Genomic DNA, 26,535 nt, shown 5'->3' on the forward strand with positions numbered 1-26,535 from the left:
TCCCCTGGAGTGGGGCAGGAATGGGGATTTTACAGTATCCTTCCCTTGGAGTGGGGAGGGAATGGAGATTTTACAATATCCTTTCCCTGCCACGCCCACCAAGCCATGCCGACCAAGCCATGCTACGCTGACCAAGCCACACCCACGGAACTGGTAGTAAATTTTTTTGAAACCCACCACTGATTGGATCCTGTGGAAATTGGTCACCCTGGGGATATCTCTGCTATCATTATTAAGGAAGTCCTAAGACCTGCTTGTGTGCCATAGGTTCGCCATCACAGTATTAGATGTTCTAGAGTATTAAAGGGCTTATAGAAGAGTAAATTTTAGAATTGCCAAATCTGGACGAACAAGATATAAAATAAAATTCTGGATGATCAAAAGATGAGATAGAGCACTAAATTTTTTGCTGTCATATCTATTGACTATGTGGATTTGTGTAACCCATATATGACAGGCAACTCTAATAAATTCCAGAGGAGTAGCTATATTAATTTTATACAAGAGAAATGAAAAAAATAGCTTGTAGCATGTTAAAAACAATATATATATATATATATATATATATATATATATATATATATATATATATATATATATATATATATATATATATATATTTGTGGTATAGACTTTCTTCATCAGGGTCTTAGTTGAAGTTGAGAATAAAATTGAAACTTGGAAATGGAGTTTAATTCACAAAAGGGAGGATTATTTATTTAAATATACATAGTAAGCAACAGTAAACCATTTTAATATCTCATATTAAACCTGGGGCTTGTTTTCACTTGAGCATGATGTGTGAACTCTGTAGTGGTAGTTTCTAAAGCAATGCATTATATGTGAACCAATGTTTTGTTCTGTGAAATATTGTTAAAACTGTGCCTTATGTGTGCATGATGTGTGAATCCAAGCAATGGGACTTACTTTTGAGTAATTATACACAACTTGTGTTTTAAATCTTTATTGAATCATAAAAATACCCTCTTTTTCTTGTGATATAAGGAGAATTTATCTAGTCTTTTTAAAAAATTCCCTAAAGGTATATGGCATTAACAATTTCTTTTCAGAACAAAATCATTCCTGGATTGTAAGAAGACTGACATACATTCTTATTTTATGGATTTAAAGTTTCAAAAAGAAAAGAATGACAAAAAAATATGCTTTATGACTTTTATTTCCACTAGCTGTTGCGGTTGTCTATTTCCTCCCTGCATCAACAGCTACTAATTTTAGTTTCTAGAGGTATTGAAGTACCGGTATTTCCATTTCTAGGAAGTCATTCATATTTTTGAGAATTTTCGACGGTGACTTGTTCTGAGGGGAACGATATCTCTAGGTTAATGTTAAATGGCATTTAACACATTTTAGGGTTCTCAAAATGAGCTCCTTCATCAATACCTAGCTTTCTTTTAAAAGACCACAAAGACTGGGTCAGATACTACTACACCATGTATAGGAAAGAGCTCTCCTGGATCATATAAATGCCCATGTAATCCAGCATGTTGTTTTTCCAAATGATTAAGTTCCAAAGGGAAGCCATCACATAGAAGTATCTCCATTGTTGTATCCAGGAACTGGTATTCAGTGCTCTTAACCTCAAAATCTAGAAATAGCAATTGTATCTAGTAGCCCTCCACCAATATGTCCTCAATCTGCTTAATTTCCTTTTAAAGCCCTCTAGGTTGGTAGCCATCGTGACATTCTGAAAAAGTTAATTTATAGTCCAACTATGCTTCATGTGTTTTGCTCTTTTACTGTTCCATATCCCTCAACATTCAGTATCCCTGGGTTTTTGTATTATAAGACAAAATAACAACAACATCTCTGTCCATTTTCTCTACATCATAACTGTCTATAATTCTAAAATGTCCCTCATAAACTATTATTTTTTCTAATTTGGACAGTGAGTTTTGTCAGTCTCCTTTCCTCCAACTTTTTGAGATGTTCAGTACAATGTTTGCAATTGGGCACCCAGAATTACATACTTTATTCCACATATGGTCATACTGTAAATTTCTATGGCATGGTGCAAACATGCTTCCTTAATGGTTGGATACCAGAAACGCTTTGCACCTCCTCATCCTTTGAGGGAGCGCAATGATGGTTGGAAGAGAGGGATTCATGTCACTGAGGTCAGGAGAATTCCTTGGATGATAATAAGAGCAGTTTGCTCTTTCATCCACAATGAAGAAATAGCCACTTAAACAGTCCTCAGTAGCTTTTCAAGCAAGTCCAAATTGGCCCAGAGGAGCAACATGTATCATCTCCTAAACTTCAGGCTAAGCTTGACTACTTGTTTGCCTTAGCAAGATGCAGCTCAGCTTGATTAGAGTCCTTATGATGAGAATAAAAGGATACACAACGGTTTATTTCCCACTGCTAGTGAATAGTTCCAATAACAGAGAATATCTGTAGCTCAGGGTTGAACTGTGGAGTTATAGGTGCGCTCTCAGAACGCATGTTACCTAGCTGGCTAATGAAACATCATAGTAGTCAATAGTGGTAAATAACTTCTTTGGCCTCAGAACTTTAAATTTGAGACGACTTCCTGCCACCCGTTAAAAATGATAGATATTTGGCATGGTTTTTTGATGACTTTAGAGCCAAGAAGGTACTGTATGTCAGGTTGCTGACATATCTGGATTTAGTCAGATTTTTAATGGATTCCCCCACTTCCTTTATATTGATTATGACCCTGAGGTATATCTTGTACATGCATCCTTCAGTTCAGTTGTATACTTCCTTGTGTAAGAAGTTGGGCTTCATATACCCGCGGTATCATTTCATAGTCTTGAATTGTAAAGTAACTTTATTATAAATCATTTTACCTTCTGAGAAGATTATTCAGTTGACTTTCGGATCTCCTCTAATTCGATGTACACGTTAATTACAATATGAACATTAGAATTAGAGGTTAGAATTAGAATAACAGAGTTGGAAGGGACCTGGGAGGTCTTCTAGCCCAACCCCCTGCTCAGGCAGAAACCCTATACCATTTCAGACAAACAGACTCTCTGATCTCTGTTTAAAAGCCTCTAGTGATGAAACACCTACAACTTCTGGTGGCAAGTCATTCCACTGATTAATTGTTCTGTCAGGAAATTTCTCCTTAGTTCTAGATTGCTTCTCTCCTTGATTAGTTGCCATCCATTGCTTCTAATTCTGCCTTCAGGTGCTTTGGAGAATAGCTTGATTCCCTCTTCTCTGTAGCAGCCCCTTAGATATTGGAACACTGCTATCATGTCACCCCAGTCCTCCTTTTCATTAAATTAGGCATACCCAATTCCAGCAACTGTCTTTTATATGTTTTTAACATGAATTAACCTGAGAGATGAAAACTGAGATGGAGGCTGCGACTTACTTTTTTCAATTTTGTTCAAACAATGAACGGAGAACCTTCAGTTATGCTGCTTGAAAATGCAGAGTTTGTGTTCTTTGTGCAAAACATATATCCTTTTTCTTTTTCTTCAATCCTCATAGTAAATAGCGTTTTGAGGGAAATAGGACATGTTGGTCCGGTCTTCACTTATTGTTTTTAAGCAAGAAAGTAGATTATCTGGTATTAAAGTCTGTTCTTGAATATCTTCATCTGAAAGTAGAAACCTCGACTGGGGTGCCTTTTGGGTGCTTGGGTCTTCATCTTTTGAGCTGACCCTGCTTTGCCCACTTCCACTATTCCTAAGAATAAGGGTGATTTTATCAAATAAAGACTTATTTTCATTGGGGTCAACAATAGGCCATGCAGGGGCCACAGGACTGGTATAATCTTTCCTTAAATTACTTATGGGCGAAACTATTGAATTTGATTTGGTGTCCCAGTTTTGAAAAGGTGTTTCACTGGTGATGCTGAAAGTAGTTCCCAATTGAGCCTTATTAGAAGTCTGAGGTTTGTACCCATTTCTCACAGTCACATCCAAATTGCTGGCAAATGGTACATCATCTGAGCTACTGACTTTCTCAGAAACTGTTTTGCTTCCTTCCCTTTTTTTCTCCACAGCCCTATAGTGGTTCTGCATCAATATTTCTTCAACTTCAGTTACCACAACATCCAAAAATGGCTCGGAAAAATTGTCTGTCTCAGCATCATTTTCCTAAGCAGAAAAATAATATAGAAAGTGTTGAATATTCTATCACTCTTGTGGGCACATCATAAAGGTTGGAACATGGAAGGAGCAAACACCTGTTGAGGTACTAGCAGTGTCACAGGATTCTGAGTATAGATAGGTTTTGACTTATAATCACAATTAGGAGGTTATTGCAGTCATAAGTTGAGTTGGACCCAATTTTATGGCAATTTTTACAGTGGTTGATAAGTGCTTACCAATGGGCATTTTTTGCCTTTGTTTGCCATAAATCAGCAAAATCGGTTGCAAATTGTGATTACATGAAGACAGGAGGCTACAACCACTCGTAAACGTTACCTGGTTGCAAAGCACCAAATTGTAATCAGAAAACTGTAGTGGTCATTCAACATCATAAGTGTGAGTACAGACCATAAATCACTCTTTCTGAGGCCTTCATAACTTTGAATCATTGTTAAATGCATGGTTGTAAGTTAAGGAATTTATATAATGCTCTAAAGGAAAGGGGGGAAATGGATATCTAAGTACTTCCTGGTTTTCTTAAACATAAAAATATTTTAATCCAAAGAATTACCTGGAGACATTTGATTACTTTGCTGTTTTGCATCTTAGGATATTCTTCAAAAAGCCATTTTGGTGCTATCGATCTAACTATTTTGTTAACCCTTGAAACAAAAACACAACATGTTAACTTGCATTTTTAAATGATGGGTTAGAATTCACATGCTTAACTGAGAGAAATATCAATGTAATTGTCAACACTTATTGTGGCTGCAGACTCTTGTCTTCAAATATGGATTGTCATCACGCAGATCTAAACCAGAGTTGGGAAAGAACTACTGAGCAGCTATTAAACCAATATGACTTCTGCTAACTTTTATCCTTGAATGTCCTTTTTCACTCCTCTCTCTCCATTCACCAATTTTTTTTATCTTCAAAGATGATGGGAAGAATATGAAGGGAATGAGAGGAAGTGCTAGGAGGCAAAAGGTTTCTGTCACAAGTAAATGCCTTATTCTTCATTATGTAAATAGTACATGACCAGGGTATCAGGGGTTAACTTATTCTTCACTACTTAATATATTCATATTTCACCACTCCCATATCTAGCTCCACCCCTTGTATATATAAGGAGCTGTATGCATTCCTTCTGTGCTTCTATCTGTAATTATTCAGTGAATATAGAATGCCTTCTGTAAATAAACAGTGCTTTATTTGAACATCTAATTCTCAACTTATTTATTGAGTCTGATCCTGAAAATATCGTAACAGTTTCTTTTTGAAACAGCGTTCTTCAGCTCAGATGCTTTTCTATATCAACTTGTTTTGCAAGCTGCTTTTAAGACATTCCCTCACACTGGGAGACAAAGCTCTGTAATTACATTCAATTATGAACAACACTCAAGTGCTAATACTTTCAACAACAATTTATGGACAAAGGAGTGCCAAAATTTTATAAAAATAATTCTTGTCATGCTTTAATAAAGGAAATCAAGACTGATACAGACAGTTCTTGACTTCAGACTGGTCACTTAGCAACCAAATGAAATTATCATGAACTCTACCAAAGTTATTTATGACCAGTTTTGAAGTTACAGGTGTGGTGGAGTGGGCAGTAGGCCCAAAGTCTTAGGGGAGCCCAACGAATGGGAAACATGGCATGAGATACTTCAGGGAACCCCAGGCCTCCCAAGCCCTCCTCCACTCTCTGAGGCCTATGTTCGATCTCCCAGGACTTTTTCTACCACCGAGGTACCCTATGCTCTGCTTAACATCTGTATCAAGGAGAGCAGGTGGGAATTGTTGAATTGATTGTGTGAGTACCTCCCTTAACGATCGTCGCGATTTGTAACTGTAATGGGCGGGCTTTGTCACAGTCATAACTTGAGGCCTACTTGTATTGGGACTGCACATTCCCAAATTATGCTGTCAAGAAATGGGTGGTTACATACATTTGATTAATAAATAAAACTAAATCTTCATTAACCAAAGCCTGGGAAAAATAGCAATTGGTACCTTTTCCTGCACGATTTAATTGCAATCAAAGTGAAAACAGAGATTGATAAGAAAGCCACTCCGACACCAGTTCCCAACAGAATCCCAGTATCGTAATCATCATTGGCTGAGAGAGAGAAAGGGGGGGGGGGGGAGAGGGAAAGATGAATATACAAATTTTCATTCATGCATTCTGAATGAGTTGCAGGAAAGTGCAACTCCTGGATTTTTTAAAACTGGATAAGTGTTATCATCTGCTGGAGAAGAGGGCAATTGCCAGATTCTCCTTGCTCTGATAAATAAGACCTTTTGTTTTAAAACAGTTTTACTACTGTTTCTGGCAGATAAGAAACAGAAGATTAGGGACAATACTGCAAGTAAAGAGCAGTTGGATACATATTTCATTTTCTTTGTCAGCTTTTTAAACAGTAAACCATTCAACTGCAACACTGCTTACATTTCTAATTAAAAGCCAAAGATTTCAGCTGAACATTTTTTCAGTTAAACAAAGAATAAAACTCAGCAAGTTGTACCCAGATTTATACACAGAACAAAAAGCATAATGAGATGTAGCTTCAAATCTGCTTGGGCAATCTACAGCCCATTGTAGATAAATTGATAAAGTTATTGGATTTTTTTCCTAGCATGCTGAATTCTGGCCTTTTTTTTTCCTGTAGTGGTAACATTTTTTGACCAAGAGCTCAGCAGAGCTATCAAATGATCAGCAGCCGGTTTAAATAGCTTTTCATGTGGAAATTTGTCATTTCTGGTAATGCCCTAAGGATAGATTCATTCAAATGATTACATCCCATTTATTTCTATGGTTCTATGTCAGTTGAAACAATATTATTCAAAGTAGACATTATGGAGAACAGTGAACTCCCAAGCAGCTATGTGTAGAATTGTAGTTATGAGGACTTATTAAAATTAAAATATGCTTATTTCCTTGAATGCTTTGGTTGTCTTTTTTGAAATGTTGCAATAATATTTTATGACCCAGAGCGCTGTTACGAATGGGATCTCTACATAGAGGGGATCTAAAGACAACCGCTTGGAACAAACCAAGTGAAATCAATGAAACTTCAGTTGACCATGCAAAAGAATTCCCAAAAGTTATTGAGGAATAATTGAGTTATTTTACTGCAAAATTCTTGAGGAATCTTTCTTAAGGAGGCTGAGATGAAGAGACACATGTTTGGGTTGCAATGAAAGCAACCCTGCTATAGAGCTATAAAGATTAAGGATTCCATTGTGGTACAAACTCTCACGAATTAGAGTCTTTTCTCGCCTTTGTTATTTAACCACGTTTTTATTTGGTTTCCTGTTCTGTCTGTATTTAAATCTTTTTTTTAAAAAAAAGTCTTAATACTTCTTATGCTTTTAATTTTTTAATAAGTGTTCTTTGTTTAAGTTATATTTATGCTCACACCTGTTTTATTAATATTATTATTATTATTTGACATATGACATATTATTATGTCATTCTCAATCCAGTGGTGGGATTCAAATAATTTAACAACTGGTTCACCCAGGGTCAAGTTGGCTGTCATGGGAGGCATGGCTCATCCCCAACTCCGCCGCACATGCGGGATGAGCTCCCGTGACAGCCAAACTGACCCTGGGTGAACTGGTTGTTAAAATATCCCCCCCCCAACTATCAAAGTGGATCCTGTGCGCTGCGCTGCAGTGGAGAAATGGGAAACGGAACAGCCTGCACAAGGGAAGGAGGAGGAGCAGGGAGAAAAAAGAGGGAAAGCGGCCTTCTCCTTCCCTCGTGCCGGCAGCTCCATTGCCCATTTCTCCATTGCAATGCAGCGCCCAGGATCCACTTTGATTGGGGGGGGGGGGAGGTAATTTAACAACCGGTTTGCCTGAACTGGTGCGAACCGGCTGAATCCCACCACTGCTTCAATACATCCTCGACCACCAGAAAGGCAGCCTCCACACATTTTTCCTTGCACCAGTTTGAAAGTGCTCTTGCAATGTAACTTTTCCGATTCCTTCCTCCTTCCGAAAACTTGTTGGCACCGTTCTTGTCATACTTTTTAGATAGAGAAAACCTAGAATCTAGCAAGTTCATCTTCTGCATCTTGGCATCTGTTTTCCCTATTGATGGATTGACCTATGTCCTATCCCTGCTTCCCATCTCCCAGTCAGCATTTATTGAGAACGTTTTGTCATGCTTGCTTGGGTGCATTCATTTTCTATACAAGAATTTAGTAAATGACTAACAATTTAACAGTGGGGGTGCCCATATGTGTGTGTGTGTGTGTGTGTGTGTGTGTGAATGAAGTCTAGATGGGTCCAAGTTGTGAGTAATCATAGGTTACATCTTTAAGTCTTTAATGTCTGAAAGCAATCTGAAGTTTTATTTTCTTGGAATCATTGTCAGTGCATGCTATAAACATTTCTTGCCACTTTGAAATGTCATAATGTTACATAAGCCGTACATTTCTGATCACACAGAAAATCTCACAACCCCCCCCCCCCATTATTAGAATTCTTTCCTACCCCTGATGACGGCAAGACTCCTTTCTTGGGAAATGTCAAGTTCTTTCTTTTCTTTCATCAATGCTACCCAGAAAAGAGAAAAAAATATAAGAAAGTGAGAATGAATGAATTCTGCTGTAATGTGAGAACAAGAATGATTCATTTAAAGCGCCTTGCAAATATAGAATAGATTTTTTTTAATAGAATAAAATATATTATATTGATTTTGCATGCAAATCATCTACTTAGTCGCTAAGTTAAATCTCTCCCTTGCAGGACCTACAACACTACTATAAGATTCAGCCAGCAGTCACACTTCCTACTGATCATGTTTTTGGGGAAAGCCTAGAGAACTTTAGAAGTAGCATTAATGCTGGGTTATTCCATAAACCTTGTCATCGTGTGGTTCAATAACTTTCAATTGACTTACAATTATAATTCAGCCCACAATGTTGAATAGTGACAGGTGAATGCCAGTTTCTGGCAAAACATCAAAATCGTAATCACATGATTCCAAACAACCATAAATGCAGGCTGGTTGCCAAGCACCCAAAATGTGGTTACATAACCATGGAGAGGCAGATGTTGGAACTTCAAATCCGGGTTGTAAGTCTCATTTTCAGGTTCTGTTGTAACTAAGTGACCCGGGGGTGGGTTCTAAATTTTTTTACTACCGGTTCTGTGGGTGTGGCTTATTTTGTGGGCGTAGCTTGGTGGGGGGTTAATGTGACTGGGTGGGCGTGGTCAACTTTTTTTTTTTTTAACTTTTAAAAGCATTTTTTCTACAACCTTAAGAGGTTGCAGAAAAAAATGCTTTTAAAAGCCTCTGACGATCAGGCAACTCAGCTGGGATCGCCAGAGGCTTTTAAAGGCATTTTTTTCCTACAACCTCTTTGGCTGAAGAGGTTGCAGAAAAAAATGCTTTTAGGCAACTCAGCTGGGATCGCCAGAGGCTTTTAAAGGCATTTTTTTTTCCTACAACCTCTTCGTCTGAAAAATGTAGAAAAAATGCTTTTAAAAGTAAAAAAAAAAAAAGCCTCTGATGAGGTAGGTGGGGTAAGCAAGCGGCAACCGGGCCGGGGACCGGTTCGGGGGCATGGCCAGCCAATGTTATTACCGGTTCTCCGAACTACTACAAATTTTTACTACCGGTTCTTGCAAACCGGTGCGAACCGGGAGTAACCCACCACTGAAGTGACTGCTTGTAAGGTCACTTAAGGAGTACTTGTATAACAACAATAATAATCATTATTCTATCCAGAAAAGAGAGTATTTTTTTGACTGTTTCATTTCTTCTACCAAGCAGCAAAAAGAAGTTTTAAATGCTCCTTATAAAGAACATAATCAATTCTCTCCGTTTTCATATGAATGGACTAAAATGTCATCCTGAATTTGAAATGAAATTTTGTTCAAAGCTGTGTTAGGATGAAAATTAAATTGACAGAGTTTTAAAAGGGAAATTCTGTCACCAAGTTTTAAATGTTACAGAAAATCTTACCAAGAACACATGAACAAACAGTATCAAAAACACATTTCTGCAAGATTTTATCTGTGTAAAATATTCACCATCCTTGATTAGTCTTACAGGACCTATTGAGATACCATATTTTCACTTTGGGAAAAACGTCTGCTATAGCATCAGTTTTCCGCTTGCTATAAGGGCTTAATTTAAGAAGTCCAAGTATATCATAATGTAAGAATCCAGCATGATAGAGGATAGAATAATTCCTTCTTTAAGGGCATATTGATTGCTTTTGTACAATGAAAGTTCAGCCTTCACTAAAAAAGTATCTAGCACTTATCTTCACATAACACACATAATAATCGCAATGACTTTCAATGAAAATGTTTGGTTCTATTGTAGTTGTTAAGTGAGTACTATGTGTATGTGACACATGTGATTATTGAGGATATTTGAAGATCTTTTTCATTCTTTCATTACAACATGAAGTGTCTCTTCCTTGAGCAGTCCTTTTCTTGGGCTCCTTTTTCTCCAATAATAGTAATGAAACCCCATCAGAAAAACACTGGTGGTTCAAGGCAAGAGTCTTTGTTTCATATTTTGCTGCAAATTGTGTTAAATGAATACAGAACCTCATTTTAATTTTTCCCAATGTTTCTTTTTTTCCTTTGAACCCTCAGAACTTTATGGTCAATCGGGAGTCTCCAGAAAATGGCACACTGAGCGGTGGGGTGATTTTTTTCTCCTACTGACAAACAGCTGACTTTACTGCCAAAGCCGTCTCTTTGGCAGCACAATCCCTGGATTTGAATGTAAATAACTTGGAATAACCCACAATGACCCATGGATGACCGTGTACCTGGAAAGAGAATTCAATGCATCATGATTCTCAGTAAGCATAACTTGAGGGTCTGGTTTCCGTCTTTTCAAGTCATTGTTTCTTTTTTTAGGCGTGACTCTACTTTAACATTATTTTGAAGTTTTCTTTTGTTTTGGTCTACATTTTTAATGTTAAACATCTGGCTGAATGGTGATTTATCTTACAATCCCTTGTGAGATTACAAAAGTGAATTTTTCATTTGGTGTTAAAAAACACGTTCTCTTTTGCCACATGGCAGTAGACGGCACGCGGACTTTCCCTTAGGTAATGAAAATGATTGAATTTGAAGTACATCGGATTTCTACTGCAAGGATTTGGTATCTCACTTGTTCTTAAAAGAACTTTGTTGTTTTACTCTATTTTTGTATATATTAGGAATTTAGGATATTAGGATTAGTATATATTAGGATAGGAATTTTCCCCTTTATTTTCTATTTGTGGGAATCTCAATTTCTTCTGTACTTACTTTGTGATGGAACATTTCATTCTTTGTCCTTGAGAATAAATTGCTTACATTTTGCTCTGGAAGTTTGTCCATTAAGAGGGACTGGGACTATATTAAAGTTAAAGCAATAATAAATAAAAGATCCCGAACATTGTATATTATATACTTTTTACAATGCTCCCAAAAAGAGATATATAAGAGAGGTAGGAGCCAGATTACTTGAATGTTAAAGACTTTCTTTGGAAAAAAAAGCTTTTATAAGCTCTAGATGAAAAACTAGGCAAAAGATTTGATGAATTAGCAAATGTTTTAAATCAGTCTAAAGATGAAACCCAGATACAGGTGATAGCAGTTAAATCAGACTTGCAATTATTAAATTGTTTGAGAATTGGAAACTTCGTAGGGGAGACTGAATAGGCCATCCATTTAAAAGATTTAATCAGTGGATTGGTGATGGACTGGATCTTCTTAGGAAAGGAGAAGGAGATTGAAGAATAGACTTATTATATATAGCCAGAAGACAACTCTTGGGGGATGCTATGATTCGGTTCATGGGAAAACCTACTGAACAACAAGGGCTGCAGAAATAATCTCAACTCAGATTTATGGCTTTGGGGAGTGAGATGTAACTATCTGGAAGATCCCAGTTATAATTTCAAGGAGAAGTTTATTGTCAAGAATCAATCGAGGATATTTGATCCTGGATGGCTCAGAGATAATGACTGCAGTGAATTTATGGTAGTCTAAAAGTTTGTGGAGTTTCTGCAAGTTAATTACAATAACAGATCATTAATAGAGGGCTTTGAAGTTTAGCTTGTTGTTGGGATTACCATCAACTGCTTTCTTTTACAGTAGATAGATGGTAGGGCAATTTGGGTGAGTGATAGATTTTCATGTTTGTAATATTTTTAATGCCATATAGTAATTTAGCAAATAAAGATATAGAAGTTTATAAATTGTGGACCTGTTTTCCAGGGTGGGGGAAGGGAGGAACTATTATTGTTGAAATATATTTATCAGTATTCAACCGGGGGGACCATTTATGTGTATCTTTGTTATTTTGTCTTTATGCACATTTTTTTCTAGTGTTTTTCTTGTATTGTTTTGTTTTTTCTTTTTTGGGGTTTTATATTTTAACTTTGGAAATAAAATAATTTTTTTATTAAAAAAAGAATTCTATTGTCATCCCAATATAGTATAGAGATATTGCAAACAAAAGTCACACAATGTCCTTTTTACTGAGTTCTGAATCATAATACTTTTTTTTTTCCAGTTTTTTAACAGTGTTTTCAGTATCAGTATGATTTTTCTGTGGGCAGAGCTAGAGAACGAATTTTCACTCAATCTTCAGAATCTTCGACAAGTACCAAAATACTGTAAATGTATGATTTTATCAGAACTGCTAACTTTATTTATAAGAATCAGTTTCTTTTCATCACCAGAGCTGAGATATGAATGGCTTCTGAATGGCTGCTTTTAACTTTTTATTATTGCAGCTAAGATGATTGGATTTTGCACATCCTTGCGTATTTTTCCTTCTTTATTTCTATTTCATTCCTTTCTTCTTCTTCTCTATTTCATTGTCTGAAAATAGGATGTCTACAGATAGTCCTCGATTTATGATTACAATTGAGCCCAACATTTCTGTTGTTAAGTGAGACATTTGTTAAGTGAGTTTTGCCCCATTTTATGACCTTTCTTGCCACCGTTGTTAAGCGAATCATTGTAGTTGATAAGTGAATAACATGGTTGTTAAGTGAATCTGGCTTCCCCATTGACTTTGCTTGTCAGTAGGTTGCACAAGGTGATCACATGACCCTGGGACACAATAACGGTCATAAGTATAAACTGGCTGCCAAGCATCTGAATTTTGATCACATTATCCAAGGAATGCTGCAACAGTTGTAAATGTGAAAAATGGTCATAAGTCACTTTTTTCAGTGCCGTTGTAACTTTGAATGGTCACTGAATGAACTGTTGTAACCGAGGACTACCTGTACTTGCCACCTTCTCAGCAAAGGACAAGAAACTGAAAGATTAGGTCTGCGTCCACTAATCTGTATTTCATTAGGTTGCATGATTGGATGATATGTTCAGTGGTGCACAGGGATTTTTAACTCTTTTGCCTTTCTTGACAATACCTATATATCCCTTCATGAATAGGGATCCAGCATGGAATATTGAGAAGTTGAAAACAAATGTTTCACACACACACAAACACACACACACTCACACACACCTGCTTTCTGGATGACATTAAAAAAAAAAAAACGGACCTGAATTTAGTTTCACATGCTTTCATGATTGAACATTAAGATTTTGAATGCAAAATACTTAGAACTTAGAATAACAGAGTTGGAAGGGACCTTGGAGGTCTTCTAGTCCAACCTCCTGGTCAGGCAGGAAACCCTACACCACTTCAGATAAATGGTTATCCAACATCTTCTTAAAAATTTCCAGTGTTGGGGCATTCACAACTTTTGCAGGCAAGTTGTTCCACTTATTAATTGTTCTAACTGTCAGGAAATTTCTCCTTGGTTCTAAATTGCTTCTCTTTTTGATTAGTTTCCACCCATTGCTTCTTGTTCTACCCTCAGGTTTGAAGAATAGTTTGATTCCCTCTTTTTTGTGGCAACCCCTGAGATATTGGAACACTGCTATCATGTCTCCCCTAATCCTTCTCTTCATCAAACTAGACATACACAGTTCCTGCAACCGTTCTTCATATGTTTTAGCCTCCAGTTCCCTAATCATCTTTGTTGCTCTTCTTTGCACTCTTTCTAGAGTCTCAACATCTTTTTTACATCATGGCGACCAAAACTGAAGGTCTTACTTTTTGGGGTAAGACCCTGTTCTAGATAAGTCTTAAAAATAAAATACTACTTTGGATGAGCGTCATTCTTTGTTCCATCTGTAGAAAACCAGTTTGGCATAGCTATTTATGGCAGGTTAGAAACTGGGTGACTGTGAGTTCTAGTGTTCCCTTAGGCACCAAGCTGAGTGGGTGACTTTGGGATAGTCACTCAATCGCATCCTTAGGGCAGAGTCAATGTCAAACCACTTCCAAATATTTTGCTAAGAAAACTGCAGGGACTTGTCTAGGCAGTCATCTAGAGACAAGAGATTAACTCAAAGGAACTCATATGCACACACAATCTGTAGACTACACACCCAGATGAAAGAAACTTATGGTTTGGACGAAACGTAACTGGAAAGTTTCTATATCAGTAACTATCATTAATCTTTTACAATCTGTCTGCTTGAGTTCTACTCACTCTGGATGGAGCTGGCTCGACTGATGCCTTTCTGATACACAGCGTATACTGAAATGGTGAAGTTCTCCGCTATTCTGATGCCTTCTGTGAAGGTGAAGTTTAAAACAGCACATAATTTTTATGGAATTTCGGTTCTAATACATACTCTTAAAAGGAATCGTCATCATCAACAGAACCTTTTTCTAAGAAGGAAACCATGATTTAACTGTTTTACATGAGCAATAATAGCAACAAGCATTAACCACAGAAACATCCATTCTGGAAATGCTTTTAATGAGTATATTTACTTCCCACCCAAGTGGGGTCTAAATAATTCTTTTTCACTAGGTTCTCACAATAGCTGTATTCACCCATGCAAACTACTTGGGTAGCTGTAAAAGACAAGAAGCAGGCAAATTCATGGAGGATAAGACAATTGATGATAATACTTATGACAGCCATCTGTTAACTCCAGATGTCCATGAATGCCAGTTGTTAAGAGTCTTGAATGGAAAGACTCAATTGTACACATCCTCCATTTGATTACTTGGTGTGAGAAATGAATGATGACTTTCAGTCTCAGCCAGCATAATTCCTGTGATGTTCTTATGATTTTAGTAGCATTTTTTAAATCAATAATTTATTAGTTCAGGGTTTGCTTAGATTTGAAGCAGATCACACCTTTGAAAAAGCATTCTAGATTACTGAGGATTAAAAATATCTATATTTTATATATATATAAAATATATATATATCTATATTAGTAAATATAGATATTTTTAATACTCAGTAATCTAGAATGCTTTTTCAAAGGTGTGATCTGCTTCAAATCCAAGGTAATCTTGTGTTATTAGATATTGTACAAGTATTCCTCAGCTTACAACCACAATTAAGCCTAGAATTTCTGTTGCTAACAGAACAGACATTTGTTCAGTGGATTTTGCCTCATTTTATGACCCTTCTTGCCACAGAGTCTAAGTTAATCACTGCAGTCGTTAAGTTAGTTGTTAAGTGAATCTGGCTTCCCCATTGACTTTGTCAGAAGGTCGCAAAAAGGAGATATATTACCCTGGGAGACTGTAATTATCATAATTATGAGGCAGTGGCCAAGGTTCTGATCACGTGACCATCAGGATGTTGCAATGGTCGTAAGTGTGAAAAGTTGTCATAAGTCACTTTTTTCAGTGCCATTGTAACTTCGAACAGTCACTAAATGAACTGTTGTAAGTTGAGGACTATCTGTACTTACTAATATATGTATCCACCTTTCATATTTATTGTGAAGACACCAAAATAATTGACTTGTAGCTTACCTTCAATAGAAGTTGATGTATTCTGGAAAGGAACTTTCTTCCATGCAACAATGCTATGATGAAAATGACTGAAGTTTGCAGAAATCCATTCCACTATGTACCATAAAAGTGTTTTTCCAATAGATTTAGGAGGTTCCCACTTAACAGAAATTCCTTTCTGTTTATCAGTGAATATTTTGATATTAATAGGGGGTGGGAAAGCTACGGGGAAAAACAGACGGTGTTATATGTCAGCATATCAGTTTTGTTACTGCATATTTCCATAACTATATATTGACATCATTCAAAAGGATTGCATTGACATAGTTAAAAATGCTCATGAAATTAGTGAACAATTTATAGATTCGTCTCTGTAATGCGGTGACCTCCATATATATTGATTTCCATCTCAGACATTATGGAATTTTTCCATCCCCATTTTAGTAGCTACTATGATAGTTCTTTGTACGTGCTGTGATATCAGTTGTGACCAAGATAAATAAAAAGTGTGTGTCAGGCCTAGCCCCAAAATGACATAACAACATTAAAACAAAGTTCAGATCTTTATTTGCATATACCATATAGACAGCATCTTGCCAGACTAAACCTATATTACCCTAATCTAATAGATGTAGCAATAGCAATAGCACTTAGACTTATATACCGCTTCACAGTGCTTTTACAGCACTCTCTAAGCGGTTTACAGAGTCAGCATATTGCCCCCAACAATCTGGGTCCTCGTTTTACCGATCTCGGAAGGACGGAAGGCTGAGTCAACTCTGAGCCTCGTGAGATTCAAACTGCGAAATTGCAGGCATTTGGCCATCAGCAGAAGTAGCCTGCAGTACTGCACTCTAACCACTGCTCCAGTGGTGGGTTGCCCCCAGTTGGCACCGGTTCTATAGAACCAGTAGTAAAACCAGTGGGAGGCTCCGCCCACCAACCCTGACATATCAAAACGCTTCTGCGCATGCGCAGAAACTTCTGTGCTTGCGCAGAAGAGCGTGTGTGCGGCCCCGCTGCAAACCAGTAATAAAGGTAAGTAGAACCCACCCCTGGACTGCTCTACCGCGGCCTGGGAAATTGTAGGGAGTGGCTATCCTCAATCTCTTCCTCTTCCTGTGATGCAGTTCTGGGCTTTGCTGTCTCTTATCTTGCCCCCCTCTTTGGAATTTGCTCTCTCTTTCCTGGGAATTTGCGGCATTACTACAGTCCATCACAACAATTCTACTTCATAGCTACATCCCATCACACAATGCCTTTTTAAAGGCAAAGGCCAAAAAAAACACTCACACACAATGCTTTAAGCCAAAAACTAAAACTCTACATTCTGTAGCATTTTCTGAAAGAAAATAAGACATGGTATACATGTATTGTGTGCAACACTATATTCCACAAGCCACGGCTAAAAGAAATTGTGGCTCAGCTTGATGGACTGTTCATTCTCTGTTGTAATGCACAAGGTGAAATAGGTTTGAGGAGACTCTTTCCCATGGTGTTATCCTCTGTGGTAACATTTCTCTATGCATTCTTCCTAAAACTGTAAAGGGCGGCTTCATATATTCCAATGCAAATCATCCATTGAGATAGAATTTTATGAGTTTTCTGTATTTTCAGAAGCTGTGGGAACTGAATAATTAAGCCGAAAGGGTAGAAAAGTTTATGTTCCTAACGTCTATAACTGAATTAATGAGGCAAACAGATAGAATTTTCTACCGTATCCAAAGGTGAATATAAAAAAAAATTGTTTCTGTTAGGAGGAGCACTCTAACAAAGAACTGTTTTTTGAAATGTTTCTAAGAATGGTATATTTAGATTGAACCTGTAGAGGGCATTGTAGGAAAACTAGTCGACAAACAAGAGAGACACGTGCTATGCAATTGTAATTCTTAGAGTGCGGAAATGATAAAAATACCAGTCTGACTACTATAGGCTGCGCTGTAAAGGCATGTTTCTAAGGCAGTATCATGAGTATTAACTCATTTGTTACCTGAAATTTAGCGGACACATTTTTATATAGATAATGTTTTAATAATCACAATGACAGGAAACTAATCTTTTAAATATATATTTTAGATCCCAATTTCCTGCTATAATATTTATGCCTGCATTGGAATTATATATTTTTCAACTGGGTGTCTCTGAAATTTGGGTATATATAAATATACATACTTGTATATTGCAGATATAGTCATAGTGGAAGGATGTAATCTGTCTGAATTAACTTAATAGCTTCAATCTGCAGATGGCAAAATTCAAAATGTATAATTATTTACAAGCGGCCATTGTCATTTACAACGGCACTGAAAAAAAGTGACTTACACTTATGACCATCACAGCATCCTCATGGTCATGTGATCAAAATATGGGCACTTGGCCACAGGCAGGTATTTATGACTGTGGCAGTGTCCCAGGGTCATGTGGTCACCATTTGTGGACTTCCCAGTCAGCTTCTGACAAGCAAAGTCAATGGGGGAAACCTGATTTGCTTAATGACCATATTGACTTAACTGCAGTGATCTGTTTAACAACCTTTGCAAAAAAAGAAAAAGATAGCAAAATTGTGTGCGATTCATTTGACAACTGCCTTACTTAACAATGGAAAATCTGGTTCCAGTTATGATGGTTAAGTCAAGGATTACCTGTAATATATTAAATAGTAATATATTACAATAGGGACATAAATAAGTGTGGTAATAATGTTAGGGAGTCCCCAGTAGGATATTTTATTCCATTCCATTTAATATCTTTTTTAAAAAAAATATTATGGCCACCCATTCCAGAGGACTCTGAGTGTCTTGTTAATCTAACCAGAGGTGGGTTTCAGCAGGTTCTGACCAGTTCTGCAGAACCAGTAGCGGAAATTTTGAGTAGTTTGGAGAACTGGTAGTAAAAATTCTGACTGGCCCCATCTCCATCTATTCTCTGCCTCCCAAGTCTCAGCTGATCAGGAGGAAATGTGGATTTTGCAGTATCCTTCCCCTGGAGTGGGGTGGGAATGGAGATTTTACAGTATCCTTCCCCTGGAGTGGGATGGGAATGGAGATTTTATCTGCCACGCCCACCAAGCCACACCCACCAAGCCATGCCACACCCACCAAGCCACACCACTAGTAGTAAACAATTTTGAAACCCACCACTGAATCTAACATAATATTTCTGAAAAAATTGCCTGCTTTGTGATATCTTACCTTGGTAATTGTGAGGCGGTTGTTTCACAAAAATATTTGCAGGTTTGGAACTTCCTTTGGAATTGTGTGCTGTCACATAAATAATGGTTACTGCTGGGGGCACCATCACTTTGCAATGTAGTTCTGTTGTTTTACATAAATCCACCTTCTCTCCTTGTTTTTCATAAAATATTCTATAATTCAGAATTTTTCCCCTGCTTTCCTTTGGAGACAGCGGCTAGAGAAATGCAGAATTGCCTTTAGAGAACAGCAAAAACTAATATTTCATTATTTGTACATATAATGTTCCACAAGTTGCAGAAATGTGAAATCCAAAGGAAAAAGTGATTGAACTAATAGCTGCTCAGGAGTGCTAAATTACACCTGACATGCCATCCACCCCAGGTAACAGCATTTGAAAGGATTCATGAAGAATTAATCAGAATCAAACAAAAAAGTAGGGAGCCATTTAAGTATTTTACTGTCTGCCATTTCACCTCTTCAAATTGTATCTTCAAGCAGAATTTTAGTAGGATTTTTAAAAAATTTGAAATGTTTGGAATGTTCTCAAAATCAAGTGAGAAGAAAAAACTTCTTAATATGGATAAGTCAGGGGTGAAATCTAGCAGGTTCTGACAGTTCTGGAGAACCGGTAGCGGAAATTTTGAGTAGTTTAGAGAACTGGCAAATACCACCTCTGGCTGGCCCCAGAGTGGGGTGGGAATGGAGATTTTGCTATATCCTTCCCTCAGGAGTGGGGTGGGAATGGAGATTTTGCTATATCCTTCCCCCAGGAGTGGGGTGGGAATGGAGATTTTGCAGTATCCTTCCCCTGCCACACCCACTAAGCCACAACACGCCCATCAAGCCACGCCCACAGAACTGGTAGCAAAACTTTTTGGATTTTACCACTGGGATAAGCCACCTTTTTCAAAGCAGGTGGAACTTTTCCTTCTACAAAGAAGCCTTCACTATGTCCAACCTTACCATTACCTGGGAGGCCTTTACCTGCAAGGAGGGACTTGGATCTAAAACACAGGTGGCCACATCCTATGTCCACTTCTTCAGAACTCTAGATAACCAAGCAAGACTGTACATCATACTTTATTTCTATACATTTATATTTACACTCTTCTATTCCATAGAACTGTCCCAATCAAATTGCAGGTATAAATCTGAGATACTTTATCCATTAAATGCTTAGAATAGTCTTCACAGTGGCTTTGCAGACGTTCCTTCCCAAGGAGCAATCTAGTTATTCAAAATGAAGATGCCAGCCAGCTATCTGGTCACACAATAAGAGCACCTGTTTCAGTGATCTTATTGCCACAAAGTAAGCCCTAATAAAGGTTATTAGCTAGGCTCTGTCAGATTCATTCTTTGTCTTCCTCCAGTGGTGCTTCAGGCATGTCTTGCATTGTTTCATCTCAGGGAATCCTTCTGAAAATTGGAGGAATTCAAGAATCCACAAATGCAGAGTCAGAACAGGAATGATCTGATCCAAGGCTGTCATTGCCTGCTCATTTCAAGCTAAGGCTTTGGACTAGCCATGCAACAGAATTTAGGAATAAATTTAAGGTCTCTATGGAATCCAACTGGGTTCATGAATTATCTGGGGCAGACCAACTGAATTGGTCCTTCCTTCTTGCAGTGGGAATTAACTGCAGAGAATGTCAAGGCTAGGATAGCATGATCTCTCCTTGATAAGAAGTTGATGTCAATACTCGGCTTCCGGTTTGGCTTCCGTCACCGTCAGATGGTCCTCTGAGACCGCCAGCCCCGTCGCTCGTAAAGAGCCGCCTTTACATCTGAAAGGCGGCTCGTAAAACTCCATTTCCTTAAGGAAATGTGAGATAGAGCTGGCGAGGGCAGGTAGAGCCCTCTGCGAAGTCCCCAGAGTTTTTGTTTTACTCTTGGGAACGAAGCAGGATGAGGCTCCCTCTTTTCCTCGCCGCTGCTCCGGGCTTCGGGCGAACTCTGCCTTTTGCAGAGCTAGGCGACAGGACCAAGCCATTTTCTGAAAATTAACAGATTGCTTAAACAAAGAGGATGAGATCTGGACTCTGGATTCTAAATCGCAAGTATTTCTAACAATTTTATAAGTGATTTTAAGAGCGAAGGAAAAAAAGTTTAAAATGGCGACTGCTGAGGCTTGAGAAGAAGAAAGCTGAAAGTGAAAGTCCTTCCGCCTGGATAGTTTAACAAGCTACAAAGTAGCAGAAATAATAGCGCTGGCTAGAATTGAAAGGAAAAATCTCTACTTTATGTCTCTTTCTTCTTGGAGATTTGATATTGATATTGTCTGGAGAGAAGTCCTTTTCTTTAAAAAGAGTTTGTCTGTGGGGCAGGATGGCGTTAAAACTAATAAAGCCAGACAAACAAGCAGCGGGGGGGGGGTTCCCCCATTTACAAACCATATGAACAAGTTTTGAACTTGCAGGCTCAGAAGAATGGTTTTAACCTAAAAGAATTTGTTTTGGAGGAGATGGCAAGGCATGATGAGATTGTGAACCAGAATCTTGAAAAATTCAGGCAGGAAATTAAAGAGTTGGTACAACAAAAATATGCCAATCTGAAACAACAGTTTGTAACAGCTTTGAAAACTTTTTCAGAAATAGTTATAAAGCTGGATAAAGATATTAATTCAGAATTAGAGTCTAAAATGAAGGAAGTTGATCATAAGATTTATAATCTGGACAATAAAATACAAAGAATTGAAAATGATTTGATAAATATTCAAGACAATAGCTCAGAAGTAAAGTCTAAAAAGAAAGCTGATCACGAGACTTACAATGCAGATAATATAAAACAAAGGATTGAAAAAGAAGTTACAATAATGCAATACAGGTCCATGGAATTTGCGGTCAGAATGAGGGGACTACAGGAAAATTATAGAGATGATTTGAGAAAGATGTCTGCTGAAGTTCTGGCTGGGATTTTAAAGGTTCATCCTGAAGAGGTATCCTGTAAGATTGATAAGGCCTACAGAGTAAATTATTGGATTGCAAAGCAAAGGCAGTTGCCTAGAGATGTGGTGATTTACTTTACAGATAAAGGAATAAGAAATGATATTGTGCAAAAATCTTTTAACTCTACTTCAGAACTGAACGGAAGAAAGATTTGGATATATAAAGAACTGCCGCCTAAGATGTTAAAAGATAGAAAGCAATTTGGATTTTTGGTGACTGAGCTAAAGAAACAAAACATCCCATTCAGGTGGGATGTTCCAGTGGGTATAATATTGAGATATCAAGGAGAAAGATATCAAAGATATCAATTAAAAACTGTTGAAAAAGCGGAAGAATTTTACTACAAGGTTCTTAAAATGGATTTAACATCTCCATGTATGCCATCTTTGTTAGGAATACAGGAGGGGAATAAAGAAATGCAAAATGAACAAGAGACTGAAATCCAGGCTAAGCAGATGGAGATGGAGATAATGGAAAAACAACAAGTTACAGAGACTCCTTTGGACGAGCTGCTTTTGGATTCTCCTTTAAAGGTTATAGCTGGATTATTTACAAATACAAGAGAGGCGGCTTTGGATTTTAATGCGATGTCTCATCAAGTTGCAGACCAGCATGGAAATCAATCAGTTGATATACAAGTTATAGAAAGGCATCCAGGATAGAGATCTAAACCACAAAAAGCTAAGAAAAGAAGAAGCAGGTCTTACAAAACTAAAAAATCTTAGACTAAACAACAGTCTAATGCCAGTTATTTAAGAGACGATTAAAATGAAAATATAGCTGAGGTAAATTACTGACTTGTACAATTTTGAGAAGAATGATAGATCTCTGCAGTGCTGTGCCTTAGGGATGTGGAAGAAGGCCTTTAACTGAGTGGACTGGAACTTTCTATATTGTATATTTTACTTTGTAAAATGGATTACGTATATGCTGAGCTATAAGGCACGAGAATTATGGTGGGGCATGCAGAAGATCTGGTTGTTACCCTAACATGGTGGTTGGAATTAATAATCTAGATGAAAGATATTACAGAAGAAATTATATGGAATATAAATATAAAGTCACTCGGGTGATTTTTATATACAACAACATTTATTACTGATGGGGACAGATATCGAAGATACTGAATATACTGTTGGGAACAGAACTTGTTGTTACCCTAATATGGGCGATGGAATTAACAATCTAGCTGAAAGACATTACAGAAGATATTATATGGATTACAAACTTAAAGTCATCTGAGGATTCTGTTTATATATGGAAATATTTTTTAGTGGTGTGGTGTGGGCAGAAGAACGAAGATTAAAATATCATGTATGGTAGATCTGTAGCAAATTGGGTGGAGATAGGTCAGGTTACTGATTGTTTAGCTTAGTAAAAGGGATGTTATGTTTAGATATAAATATATGTCAAAGATCTGAATTAAGAGATATATGTATGGGGGTGGAGGAAATGGGTAGATTATGAGTTGAATAAATGCCAAATTAGGAATTATTATAAAATTTTATAGCGGAAGATTGCTTTGAAATGTACAACATAAGGGGGATATAATAATAATGTTAGAAAGAAATGGTTAGTATGTGGGGGTGGTGTAAAAGGATGGTAAAGTATTATTTAACTTGATATTAATGATTTTGTTTTTGAAGAAGCCATGGGGGGAGGGGAGGGGGAGGGGGGTTAGGGAGGAGGGGGAGGAGGGGGGGAAAGGGGGAAAAACTTGTATTTGGAAAAAACTTTTTCAATAAAAAAAAAAGAAGTTGATGTCAATACTCAACTTCAAAGCACACCATAATTCTGAGATAAAGATCAGCTCTAGTGTGTGCCATCCCCCCACCTCTGAGTAGGGCCCTCAATAATCTGGATGAGGTCCATGGTTGCCAAACTGCCTCTGTCTCTGGGTCCACAGAAGGCAGGTTGAAATGCCTCAGAATCATGAGCCTAGAAAACTCCACCTGATCTCTCCCACAGAGCTGAGAAGTATAGGCAGGGAAGCTGTTACATAGCAGGAAAGTTGGTACAGAAGCAGCAATCCCAATGGATTGTCCAGTTTCACAAACAAGGTCTCACAGTCTATCATATCCAATGCAGCACCCCTAAAAACTTCCAAAGATTCCTAAATGACAACAACCACACTTCCTCCTCTTCCCCAGCGTTATATCTGATGCCACATTCAAAACCCAGAAGGGCAAATTTCTAAATAGGGAACCCCTCAGCTTTGTATCCAATCAGGTTTCAATAATACAGAATAGATAGGTGTTTTCTTTAAGAACAGCCCACACCTGTCTTCTGCTGCATTGCTCCATGCCACTTTCCTGATACGATATCTTTGCTTTGCTTCCCTTCTCCGTCATCCAGTTCCTCCAACTGGTGTGCTCCCATCTCCAAGTGAAAGGGTTACATCATCACACCCTCACACATACTAGTGCAACATAGGATGTCATAAACACACCCACACATTATGCCTAGCACTCAGCATCTGCTATGTGGGACAACTGCCCATGTGACACTAGATATCCAACTCCACCCCATGCATTATCTCCCAACCACCCTTCTCTCAAGTGATGAACTAGGAGAAAACCAGCTATACCCTCATCTGGCCCATTGGCCCAGATATGTTTTCCACTGTTTTTCCACAGAAGCAGGAGAAGAAATTACAGCCTCGCCCAGTGCCCCTTCCCACAGCCAGTTTAGATTATTAATCCAGCCCTTTTCTCTCAATCCTTTGGAACCACTGAGGTAAACAGATCAGGTCTGCTTCAAAGTGCAACCCGTAAAGCAGTCTTCACCCCTTTTTAATCTGCATTGCATGGCCAACAAACATTTAAAAGATTTGACTGTGTGGTCAAATCTGCCCTTTTGACTTTTTTGACCTACACTCCCACAGTGGCGCCTGGTTTTTATTTGATAATGATAATCTCTATTTTATTTTATTTTTAAATGGTGTTTATTATCACCTTGATCAAGACAGTCACTTCTTGGGTACTATTGGGATAAACTGGCCCGAATTTCCTCCATACATCAAGTACCGCAGCTGGTTCTGTATTTAAAAAGAGGAGAGAAACATATGACAAATATATATAAAATGACTTCTATTATAGCATTGCTCTTACACTGGGGAATAATTATAATAATGGAGCAAATGAACTATTTTTAAAAATAGATTTTAAAAGATAAGCAAACATGGAAAACAAGACTACATTGATTTTGGAAAGACAGTGTAGGAAGCTAATAAATAGAAAAGCATATATTTTATGACAGATACAAGTGTAAACGTAATTATAAATACACGAAAAGGATACGAATAAAAGAAAACATTAGGACAGGGACGGTAGGCACGCTGGTCCGCTTATGCACGCCTTTTACAGACCGCTTAGGAATAGGGTGAGGTCTACAGTACAGTCTAAGGTTAAAGTTTTGGGGATTTGGGGAAGAAACCACAGAGTCAGGTAGTGCATTCAAGTCGTTGACCACTCTGTTGCTGAAGTGATATTTTCTGCAGTCTAGTTTGGATCGGTTTACCATGAATTTGTATCTATTGTGTGCTCTTGTATTGTTTTGGTTGAAGCTGAAGTATTCATTGGCTGGTAGGACATTGTAGTAGATGATTTTATGTACTATGCTTACATCAGACCGAAGATGGCAAAGTTCTAAGTTGTCTAAGCCCAAAATTTCGAGTCTGGTGGCATAAGAGCACAGGAGCACAGGAGTGGAGGATTCTTCTTGTGAAATATCTCTGGACTCGTCTGATTGTATTAATGTCCGATATGCAGTGTGGGGTCCAGACAGATGAGCTCTATTTCAGAATTGGTCTGGCAAAAGTTTTGTATGTCCTAGTTTGCAGTTCAATATTACCGGAGAAGAAACTACTCAAGAATAGGCTAACAACTCTTAATGCTTTTTTAGCAATGCTGTTACAGTGAGCTCTGGTAATTAGATCATTTGAGATGAGAACTCCAAGGTCTTTGACAGAGTGAGGGTCGTCTGTTAGGTCGTATCCATTGCTGATTCACATCTTGCAATATCACTCACTGAGCCTGCATTGTTTGAATTCCCTCGGAGTTATAATTCAATTACATATGGAGAGTGACAACTTCTCTGCCAGCTTGCTGGAGAGGAAACTACCTATAATTGAGTTTCTACCTACCCATAAGTAAGAGAGTACCTTATTATTAATACCCAGAATTACTGGGTAATTACTCAGGGACAGGGACACGGTGGCTCAGTGGCTAAGACACTGAGCTTGTTGATCGAAAGGTCAGCAGTTCAGCGGTTCAAATCCCTAGTGCCGCGAAATGGGGTGAGCTCCCGTTACTTGTCCCAGCTTCTGCCAACCTAGCAGTTTGTAAGCAAGTAAAATAGGGACCACTTTTGGTGGGAAAGTAACAGTGTTCTGTGTGCCTTTGGCGTTTAGTCATGCCGGCCACATGACCAAAGAGATGTCTTTGGACAGTGCTGGCTCTTCGGCTTTGAAACGGAGATGAGCACTGCCCCCT

General features: G+C 37.9%; 1 protein-coding gene across 1 annotated transcript in view; it reads right to left on the minus strand.

The window, feature by feature from the left end:
• Positions 1-3,470: 3,470 nt before the first annotated feature.
• IL23R (interleukin 23 receptor) overlaps positions 3,471-26,535 on the minus strand; it is a 45,434-nt gene continuing 22,369 nt past the window's right edge. The window contains exons 7-14 of the mRNA XM_070939476.1: positions 24,997-25,079; positions 19,095-19,311; positions 15,925-16,125; positions 14,633-14,716; positions 8,592-8,654; positions 6,102-6,207; positions 4,660-4,750; positions 3,471-4,094 (exon numbers count right to left, since the gene is read on the minus strand). Coding sequence (XP_070795577.1) covers positions 3,471-4,094; positions 4,660-4,750; positions 6,102-6,207; positions 8,592-8,654; positions 14,633-14,716; positions 15,925-16,125; positions 19,095-19,311; positions 24,997-25,079 — 1,469 coding nt within the window. The remainder of the gene's footprint in view (positions 4,095-4,659; positions 4,751-6,101; positions 6,208-8,591; positions 8,655-14,632; positions 14,717-15,924; positions 16,126-19,094; positions 19,312-24,996; positions 25,080-26,535) is intronic.

Source organism: Pituophis catenifer, unplaced genomic scaffold (genome assembly GCF_029215685.1).
Source record: "Pituophis catenifer annectens isolate HBS135680 unplaced genomic scaffold, rPitCat1.0.hap2 SCAF_3, whole genome shotgun sequence".
Lineage (NCBI taxonomy): Eukaryota > Metazoa > Chordata > Lepidosauria > Squamata > Colubridae > Pituophis > Pituophis catenifer.